The 10,901-nt window shown below is 41.1% G+C and overlaps 1 protein-coding gene across 1 annotated transcript; it reads left to right on the top strand.

Moving 5' to 3' along the window:
- Positions 1-3,824: 3,824 nt before the first annotated feature.
- On the top strand, positions 3,825-10,187 carry LOC115583771 (cytochrome c1, heme protein, mitochondrial). Its single transcript, XM_030420950.1, has 7 exons — positions 3,825-3,997; positions 5,951-6,141; positions 6,629-6,755; positions 6,894-7,051; positions 7,154-7,314; positions 7,776-7,876; positions 9,512-10,187. The coding sequence occupies exons 1-7, from the start codon at positions 3,917-3,919 to the stop codon at positions 9,614-9,616; spliced, it is 924 nt and encodes a 307-aa protein (XP_030276810.1). The 5' UTR covers positions 3,825-3,916; the 3' UTR covers positions 9,617-10,187.
- The last annotated feature ends 714 nt before the right edge of the window (positions 10,188-10,901 follow it).

Genomic DNA, 10,901 nt, shown 5'->3' with positions numbered 1-10,901 from the left:
AATTTAAAAAACTGTACGCCGGTATGCGCAGCACGTAGCTGATGGCAGCCGCACAGAGAAAAGCCTCCCGTCAAGCAAACATGACAGGCGATGACAGTCGCTGCTGCGGCTGATGAATACTTTATAACCTACCTGCTGTCGAACAGCAAACATCCATCTGCAGTTTCTCTCGCAGCCTACTTAAGGTCATTCAAAAACAAGCCGGGTGTTTTAACGTGTCTCAATATTTCAGGCTGGATGTTTGTTCTTTCATTATTCAGACGTCAGTGTTTTTCCTCTTTCCGTCTCCGCTCTCAGACGGATGTTAACTCGACTCTACATTCGTCTGAAAAGTTTGTGGTTCTGATTTGTTCTGAGATACTTTATGACGTGTTTTCGTGCAGTTGTGTCGCCGCTCAGTCCCGTCGCTTCGATCTGCAAGCAAATAACACAACTTCAGACTTTCTGATTGCCCTCAGTACAAATAACAAGGTCGCATTCTGTGTGTCAGGTGACTGAAAGTAAAGAGCGAGAAAGAACAAACATGGTCGAGGTTGTGGTAGATGGATGAATCAAACAAATACAGGTAATACTTCCCCTCCATGAGTTAGTGTTCCTGTCCCGTGTGACACCACAAGTCAACGTTGGTTTAACTTACGTCCACAGCGTGACAGATATAATGTATTTAACTTACATCACATACACAAACATCATCTTTTGCTAAACCTGAAATATTTTGTTGTCCAGATGTTCTGCTCTGCACAGAGGATGATGTAAAGGACTGGTACATGTTGGCACCGGAAAAAAGTGTCAAGTTGTTTTAATATCTGGACGCAGGTTGATGAGATCACTCCATTCCTTTAATACATCTTTAAAAAAAAAACACTTGATGAATGTCATCTGGCACAAACTGGATAGAAAAAGATGACATTCCTTTTGTCTTGAGGGTTATTTTGACCCCAATAGACACAAAAAAAAATGTATTTCTTAACTAATTTCTAGTCCACAGCAGTTTGTCAGGAGTGAATGACTTTGTTTTTATATTCCTGTTTTGTTCTTTTGATGCTGTGGCTCCATCTTGTGGATGAATCGTGTATAACTACTATGAGCTGTGTTTATGTACTTCTCTGCCTTTTTTGTTGGATGTTTTCATCTGTTTGTATGAACTTATTTTCATGTTTTTCTTGCACTGTTGTGTTTTGTTTTCATGCTATATAATGTTATTATAACAGTCCTTCTACTTCTCTTAATAATGACAATTAACTGCGTCAAAGGTCAGCTGTGTCTCACAAGGTAGAGCAGGTTGTTCAGTAATCGTAAGGTTGCTGGTTCTCCGGCTCTCCCAGCTGTACGTCGAAGTGCCCTTGAGCAAGACACTGAACCACAAAGTGCTCCTGATGAGAAGTTTGCACCTGGACAGGAGACTCTGTCATCAGAGAATGAATGAGTGCGTGAACGGATGAATGTGACAAGTGTTGTTAAGCACTTTGAGCGCGCTGTAGAAATGAAAATCAATTTACTATTAAACTTTGGTTCTGATCTGTTTTGTCCTCTCTTGATTTGTGACAAATTAATGGAAAAGTTCATGCTCCAAGCAGAGAGGGACATAATCCAAATGTGCACTGAAGTTTATCTGAAACTCTTCAATGACACAAATACACATGAGTGTCTGACAAAGTCACAGTCTCATTAATATAAAATCTCTTCTCAGTGTTAACTCAGAAACTTTTGTCCAAAAATATTACAATTAACTTGTGTTACGTGTCGACCTGAACTGGTTCTTCTCTCTCTGTCTCTCTTCCTTCGTCTGTGTTTTTGTGTTTCAGGATGACACACCTGTCCAGGTGTGTTGCAATAACCTGACGACAGCATTTAGGGAGGAGTGAGTGGAACTCTCATTGCTCATATTGAAAGGAGGAGATCTTTCCCGTTTGTCTCCTTACCTTTTTCCTCTGCATGTTTTTCAGTGCTGGGGTTTTGTTGTGTTTTGTTTCATTAGTTAGTTTTTAGTTTAGTTTGCAGATCACCAGAAGTCCAGTTAGAGTTAGATTAATTCTTTCCTTTTTGATAGTTTAGAGTGGACAGCTGGGTGCGACGGCTCAGTGATTTCCCCTTTTTTTGTTTATTTTAACTTGGATCTCTGACTTTCTTTTTTGTAGGTAGCTTATTTGTTGCTCCTTTTGATTTCAAAATAAAAATTTGGCTTAACCGCTCATTACATGTGAGCGTCCTTTTAAATATGTTACAACCTCTCTGTAAGTCTCTCTAAGTATCCGTAACAAACTGATTTCCCCCTTTGGAAATAAAACAAGAACAATTCGAAAAAACCACTAACAACCACAGACAGCAGGAAAATATTACAGTTCAGGCTTCAGACTGTGTGGCAGATAACACAAGACGTCTCCTGCAGATCTGGGAAATGTTGACGGGCTGTTTTAAGTGTTTTTTCTGGAATTTAATCGTACAATCAGAAAAACAATGAACAGATTAATTATAAATACATATAATAATTTACATATAAAGCATTTGAAGGGGAGGTTGTTTATCCAATCAAGTAGGCTCAACTATTATAAGATAAGATAGATGTTCCTTTATTGATCCCGCTTGGGAGAAATCACAGGTAACACAGCAGTACTGAGGGGGAAAATTAGTAGCTAGTAATAAAACAATTGAATAAAATGATATAATAAAACCTATTAGAATAAAAAAAACATTCTTCATACTATAAACAGTAACTGTCCTGACATGTTTACCTGTTTAACAAGAGATAAATAAAGAAAATAGAGAGAGCACCTTGAGTCAGCTGTGAACCTGCATGTTGTCAGCTGTTCACTGGTTCAATAAAGTTTTCTCATTCAAAGGCTACTTTGGGTCAAGTACCAAAACAGCCGCTCCTGTTCTCAGGCTCTGTCGTCTCTCACGTCTGAATAAAGAGCCTTAAAAATAGCAGTCGGTGTCTTTAATCAGACAAATGTTTCAGTCACAGCTGAGGTCATGTCGCTGCTGAGCTTCAGTCCGACAGCAGCTCGGGTCAAACGTCAGGACGAGTCTCCGATCCGCCGCTGGATGGAGACGTTACGTAGCCAACGGTCACAGAATCACCTTCACGTCGGAGTTATTAAGAACAAACCGAGGAGGAAACAGCTATCAGACAATATAACTTTAATTTAATAATTATTTAAAATTTGATTTTATAATATGTTACAAAACAATGCGAAAAATGTGTTGTGTAAATCGAGGTTGTGTAAGTCTGCGTCAAGCTAGCTAACAATCAGCCTCAGCTGGGTAGTTCCGGTCGGTGGGTAAGGGCTGCCTTCAAAATAAGAGTAGAGGACTTCACATTGTGGGACAAGTTGAAAGTACAGTAGGGAATAAAAAAGACAAAAGAAAAAAAAACACACTCAAAATTGTGTTTTACCCCTCTAATTTTCCCATAAGCCAGGATTTTACCTTTCTTTCAGAATTGTCTGGGATTTGAGGTACAAATGTAAAGATACTTATCAGAATGCAACCTGCACCACTAAACTTAAAAGAACAAATACATGTGTTAACATCAAACTATCACAATTAATTTACAGGTCTTGTCTAGTGAGCACTTATCGCTTAAACCTCCGTGTCCTTTGAGATACTCATGCGCTCTGATTGTATGAATATAAAGCATTGGGAAGAGATTATACATGTTTAATATTTGCATTGGCATTATATATTTTTCCATGCATACTCAGTGTGATATATATATGTGTGTCAGTGGTTTTATTGTGACAGTAGAGCAGAGGGAGTGTGATGTAAACACTGACGTGTGCCTGTCCTCTTATAGACACAGCACACTTCACAGGGGCTGTTTTTATTTTGAAGGTTCCGACCGGAAAGGTTGTGCGTCTGCCTGCCTCGCCGCTGGTCCGAGCAGCTCCTTTCAGATCAGACAATTGCAGAGAAGATGGCGGCGTTACGAGTCGTGGTGCTATCGGGGAGCGGTAGGGCTCTCCTCAGCACGCCGAAAACAATCAAAACCCCGAAGGTAGGTCGATGTATGAGTTTGTGTTTATCACCGAGCACATAGTGGGGTAATAACAACAGGAAAGCGCTGCTGTGAGGTGTCCTAGCACCGAGCTAACGTTAGCCTGGTGGCTGTCAGCGGGGTGAGACAAGGTCACTCGTGTTCCAACGGATTTTTAGGATGTGGCAAACCACTGTGGCATTAACTCCTCTGATATTTCATCATTCTTAAAATGTAGAGGTCGACAAGGCTTATAAAACCTGCATAACACACGTCATAGATCTCTAAGAGTCGCTTCAGCCACCGCTACATGTAGCAAGCTAATCGGTTAGCTAACTCATGATGCCATGTCAACCACCCGGCAAATGGAAATGTTGACTATATTTACACCTGTATCTTTGTTGACTACTCAAAGATACGGATCTACACACCCGGGTGTGTTACCGTAATGTTTTTAATCGTTTCAGAGGTAACTTGAGTCCCAGTTACCTTCATATTTCTGTCCGGACTGAACCGGCTAAAGAGCTAACTTGCTTGCTAACGAGTTAGCATTTCAAGGACTGTAAGGACTTCCGGTGAAGAAATCCGTCTTTAGCCTGTTGTTGCTGTAACCTTCATCTGTAGGCTGTTTATGATCCACGGGTGAGTTCTAAGACCAGCTTGAGAAAACATGAAGCTGAATCTGCTTTTGTAATGTCCCATCAGTTGTGACCTGGTTGAGGCACAAATCGAAAAACTGTTCGATATTTGTAGATGGCTGCTTATAAAGAGTCGCTCAGGTTGTTTTAATTCTGCCAAAAGCTTCAAAAAGTGCCTAATACTATGTTATGACACTGATTGGCAATGCTCATTACTTAATTAATGAAACTAGGTCACTGTCAGCATACACAAACATATGGGATTTCATATATTAGGCCTATTTCCTGAATGTTAGGGAGATGCTTCATTTTAACAGTTGTGTTTCCATTGTCTGAATTCAAATATGTCTGGAATAAGCTACCTTTTTAAACAATATCTGTGTTGTGATTACAGTAGATGATATGTATTAACCACCCTGACACCTTACTGAGCGTCTAGCAGTATGTCACTTGTCCTGCTAGCAGATTCCCACCTTTTGATTCACAAGTAGTAAACATTCTCCCTCCTGAGTGTAGCTCGGTGTCTGTGTGCGTCTACAGCGATGCGGGGATGCTGTCATGTGACGCCTGCTGCCTGGTTACAGAAGCAGCAGCCAAGGGCGGTTTCATAAGGATGACCGCACTCAAAGCAAGGGCATTTTGATGCATGGCGCTCATACAGTAAAGCTGTGTCCTGAAGTAAACTTTTAGTGTGGCAGGTGCAGCTGTCGGGTGTTGTTGGACATCTGAGAATCATGACTTGCTCTTACCTTTGTGAGGCTGCAGCAGTGTCTTTGTCTAGTCTGGTTGTAATCAGAGTACATTTGTCGTTTTAACTGTTGTTCGGACAAAACTAGCAGTTTCATGATGTTGCATTTGGCTTCCAGAAATTGAGATTTTTAATTTTAAAATCATTGATTAGCCAATTCATCGTTTAACCTAGACATTAATTCACTGATGAAAATAACTTAAAACTGCGGCAGTACTTGTTAAGAATCTCTTTTGAATTTTAATAAGATTCTGATGATTCTTGTAGAGAGAGATTATATGTTTATCAAAGACTACAAGACTAAAATTGGCGCTGCTGATCTCTTGATTATCAGTTTTCACCTCTGTTACTTCAAGATGAAGGGAAACGTGTTCGTCAGTGTTCCAGAATCAAATATGATGACTTTAGCTTTTTAGATTTTGGTCACTAGAAAAGGGGGATTCTTCACTTTTTGCCTAATAGATTTACCAACTAGTGTTTTTGTCTCATTCCCATAACAGAATATTAAGTCACCTGATGTTTGAATAATCTACATGTTGCTGTTGGATGATTTAACAGGTGTGTTTTTTTGCTCTTGTTCCTCCACAGGCCAACATGTCCTTCACCGCTCTGCCGCGAAACAAGAAGGTTGCCCTGACGACACTGGGTGTGGTCACAGCTGGCGGGGCGGGGCTCGCTCTGATGCTGCACCAGTCGGTTAAAGCCTCCGACCTGGAGCTCCACCCCCCTAACTACCCCTGGAGCCACGCTGGACCTCTGTCTTCTCTGGACCATGCTAGGTGTGATGGCTGCACACACACACACACACACACACATGTTTATACTTACTGACTTATCTGCAATCGTAGATGCATTTTTGAAGTGCTTGAGAGTTCTTGAAAAGCTGTATAAATCATTTTCTGTGAGTGGGTAGTTTTTCTTTTGAGCACATATGCACAAAGCTGCCAATGGTTTAACAATATTCCACTGATACATGACACATTAATACAGTTATGTATACTACCATGCAGCTGCAAATGCAGGTTAAAGAGGACTGCTGGCAAGTAAACAAAAAATGCATAAAACCTCGGCTTTGCTAATATTTAATGAGAAATATCCAACATGTTTGATACAAACTGTGCTTTAGTTTGAAACTCTGAATGTAAAAATAACAGGATATCATTGTCGGTAGTCAGTATCTTTGTGTTTGTGAGTCTGTGTGATTGTGTTTTTAGGGGGTGATGAGAGGATGATCACAGGTTTCTCTCTGACTTTCTTCCCCTGCAGTATTCGTCGTGGTTACCAGGTGTATAAGCAAGTGTGTTCAGCCTGCCACAGTATGGAGTACCTGGCCTTCAGAAATCTGGTGGGAGTGTCACACACAGAGGCCGAGGTCAAGGCGATCGCTGAGGAGGTGAGTCTGAGTCTTTGAGCAGAGGAACGGAGCAGTTTTAAATGGACCAGATTTGGTTATTTGTAGAATGAAACTCTTAAGTTCTTGACAGCAGGTGGTGACAGTTCTTACTATAAAGTCGTCCTGTGTTGTGTTCAGGTGGAGGTTGTGGACGGTCCTGATGAGAGTGGAGAGATGTTCACCCGTCCAGGGAAGCTGTCGGACTACTTCCCAAAGCCCTACCCCAACCCTGAGTCCGCCAGGGTCGCCAACAACGGAGCCCTGCCTCCAGATCTCAGCTACATCATTAATGCCAGGTAAAACTGAAAAAACTGAAATCCTACAGTTATGTCTGAAGGCCACAAAACCATCTTAATTCTGTGTGTCTGGTGTTGACTTGTTGTGTTTTCTCCCTTCAGACATGGAGGAGAGGACTACGTGTTCAGCCTGCTGACAGGATACTGTGAACCTCCAGCAGGAGTGACAGTGAGAGAGGGACTCTACTACAACCCATACTTCCCTGGCCAGGCCATCGGCATGGCCCCGCCCATCTACAACGAGATTCTGGAGTATGACGACGGTGAGTAAAGAAGCAGTTTGATGTGTGCATCATCAGCTGTCACTTACAACGCTGAGCCGAGCAAAAAGGGAGAAAATGCTCAAACAGAAATTGTGCAGTGAGCACTTTGTATGTTTTGAAAGTTTTACATTTTCAGTTCCAAGACTATCGTGAAACAGCGAATCAAAACAGACATGTGAATTTCAAAATGTTATATCATAAGAAGTGGCCATGTCACAGTCAATTTACAAAGATCTTTCTGTCGTGTGTGACCAAGTCTTTGATTGTTGAGTTGAAACGTCAATATAGATGAATACTTTTCTGCAATTCCTTAGCTGTAAACTGTCAATTGAAAACAGATCAATCAGTCCTAATTACACAATAATAATCAGTCATTTTCTAAATGCTGTGATAGAATATTTAAAAACAAAATGTTGTAAAGAATCCTTGTGCTGATGGTTGCTGCATGTCTGTCGCCATAGGAACCCCTGCCACCATGAGCCAGGTTGCTAAAGACGTGTGTACCTTCTTGCGGTGGGCTTCTGAGCCGGAGCACGACCAACGCAAACGCATGGGACTGAAGGTACGACACGTACACACACACACAAACACACACACCCGGCATTTGATGCAAGCTTTCAATACCTGAGAAGAACCAGACAACTGATCTTTTTGTTTTAACGTACTTCACATTAATACACGTCTGCATCAGAAAGTTACAAAAGAAAACACTAACAACCTAAAGGTGACCGGTCGTAGTTCTTTCAGTGTCCACACGGTGGCTCCACCCAGCAGTTATGTTATGTTGTATTTCCATATTGCACAACAATAATTCTTATTCTCGGATCCGGACAATGGGGAAAAACTGTGTGTAAGCTAACACGTGTCATACCTCAAACCAGGGTTTGGCTTCATGGTATGCGGGATAGTTCATGTTTTTTGAAGTGGGGTCATATAAACAGGGTTCGTACACATTTTCAAGGTCAGTTTCAAGCACTTTTAAGGGTCATTTACAAAATTTTCCAGCACCTTATCGCTGGGGTAAAATACATATCTACAGTAATGTGTGTGTATATATATATATATACTCATGATTATTTTTTTCACTTTTTATCACAATTATGTGAATTGTTTTATGCTGTAAACATCTAAAGTTTTCTTTCATAAAAGCTAAAACTTAAGAAATTAAAGGAGAACACAAACTTTTATCCAGGTCTTCAGTTACACTTGTACCAGGACAAAGAGAGACCTGAGAACACTCTGTAATTTTCTTTTTTGACATAAACTTTTATAAGCTGTTTGCTCATTCATCAAAGTTTGTTAATATTGATAGCGTCATCAGTCCAAATTGAATCAAATTCACCTTCTCAGCCATCCTGCATGTGTGATGATACACTCACACACTGATTTTAGAGACAGTTATAATGTCAGGCACTTTCAAGCACTTAAACTAAAATCCAAGCCCTTTTCAGACCTTGAAAGCACAACATTGAAATTCAAGGACTCTCAAGGATTTCACCCATACGAACCCCGTATAAAGTACATGTAGTCGGTCTGTTCTCTACTGTAATCACCGATCAGCGCAGCCTCAGTTTGAGCAGAGAGCCGCTCCAGCCCAGACGCTCAGCTTTGTACTGCAGTGAACAGAGTCCAGATGCAAAGTGAATTTTAACCACCTAAAACGAGGCTCACCTAAAAAAATCTATACCAGTTCAAGTGTTTGTTATATAGAGTTACATTTTCCCAACCGTAGAACCTCCGTATCCCCACCACTGAAACTCTGACGGACGATCTGCGAGCGGAGAAATACAGTGCGAGGCCCAGTTGAGCTAATGCGTAGGGATACGGAGGTTCTACGGGTGAGAAAATGTAGTGCCAAAAGAAAGGGCGGTCTGACGGCGATGTAAAGCGCTGTGAATTTTCTCTATATAATGTACACTTGAACTGATATAGATTTTTGTAGGTGAGCTTTGTTTTAGGTGGTTAAAATTTGCTTTGCATCTGGACTCCGTTCACTGCAGTACAAAGCTGAGCGACTATAGATATGTACTTCACATGACCCCACTTCCAAAACCACGAACTATCCCTTTAACTACGAGGCATCTGGACATGTCCATTAATCCCCTTTATTTGACATGTTCTGTAGTTGAAGGACGTTTTACGATGTAGACAAGATGGAAGGAACGATGTGGGATTAATCTTTCTGTCCTCTTTCCAGTTGCTGATGGGCTCGGCCATCCTCGTCCCCCTGATGTACTACATGAAGAGACACAGGTGGTCCGTGCTGAAGAGTAGGAAGATCGCCTACAGGCCTCCCAAGTAATCGGATACAAACACCCCCCCTACCTGGGCTTAAACCTTACCAGAGAGGGCTGCGTTCAGTGACCCCACAACGCTCACACAGCCATGATCATACGGACACAGAACAACTGACAAACACACATGCCTTTCTAAAGAGGAGGTAGATAAATAAGAGTATATACTATGTTTATTCCTGGAGATAAATGCCTTTTTTTTTTTTTTAGTTGGCGATGTGGTAGAAACTAATAGTGTGGCAGATTTTCCCACATCTGGAATCGTGTGGTGGAAGTTTGTGTCAGAGAGTTGTGGCGTTCTTGAACGCACCCCCCCGAAAAAAGTTTATTTTATCTGCATCGAGTCATCGCCGTTGAGCAGTTCACGTCTTCATTGCATCACGTATCAGACACTTCGAGATCGACTGAGGAGTTGATTGATCGTCCTTCTTTGTAATATACTCAATTAACCATGAGAGCGCTGAGAAATGGTTGGTAACATCCTGTGTGTGAACCTGTCCCCCACAAAGCCACTCAGTCAGTTAGAAACGCAGCCTCTAAACCTGTTTTACTGTACAAAATAAATTATCTGAAAACGTTTCTGTGTGACGATTTGTTTTGTTTTAAGTACAACACACACACCTCATAACGCCGCCTGTGTGATTCCATCAGCTCTGTTTCACTTGTAGAATCTGTGTCTGCGCTTTGTCATGTAAATATTTAATAAACTGGTGAATGAACAAACTTGCTTGTCAAGACTTTCAGAACTGAACATCTCTGATCCTGTGAAAATGTGGGAAGTTTACTTTAATTGTACAAACTGCAGTCGTCCCTACAGCGGCCATCAAGAAGGCCTGTTCAAGAAGTCTGTTAGCTTGTTCTGTTGTGTAACATGATGGAAACAACATTTTGAGATAAAAAAAACACAATTATGTATATTCTATTTCAGCCAATAGTTCCTTTATAATCTACAAACTGGACTTAACTGAAACAAGCTCTGATTGGAAGTCGACTTAAACAAAATAGAATCAGTTTGCAGGTAAATGCATTTTTTTTTTTTTTTTTTTAATGAAGACATTAATAGTTTACAAACAGGATGACAAAACTGAATCACTGACACAAGTAATGAACATTTTGTCGACATAGCTTCCTTTAACATGTTTTAACTATGTGATCAGCCACGGGCGGCTGTAGATCAGGAGCCTCAGTGGGTTGTCTAGTAATCGCTGGTTCGAATCCTGGCTGCATGTCCAAGTGTCCTTGAGCAAGATACTGAACCCCAAATTGCTCCTGATGAACAGTTGTCACCATGGC

This window comes from Sparus aurata, chromosome 6 (assembly GCF_900880675.1).
Source record: "Sparus aurata chromosome 6, fSpaAur1.1, whole genome shotgun sequence".
Lineage (NCBI taxonomy): Eukaryota > Metazoa > Chordata > Actinopteri > Spariformes > Sparidae > Sparus > Sparus aurata.
Note: the sequence above shows the minus strand (reverse complement) of the source record. Positions and strands in the feature narration are given on the sequence as shown.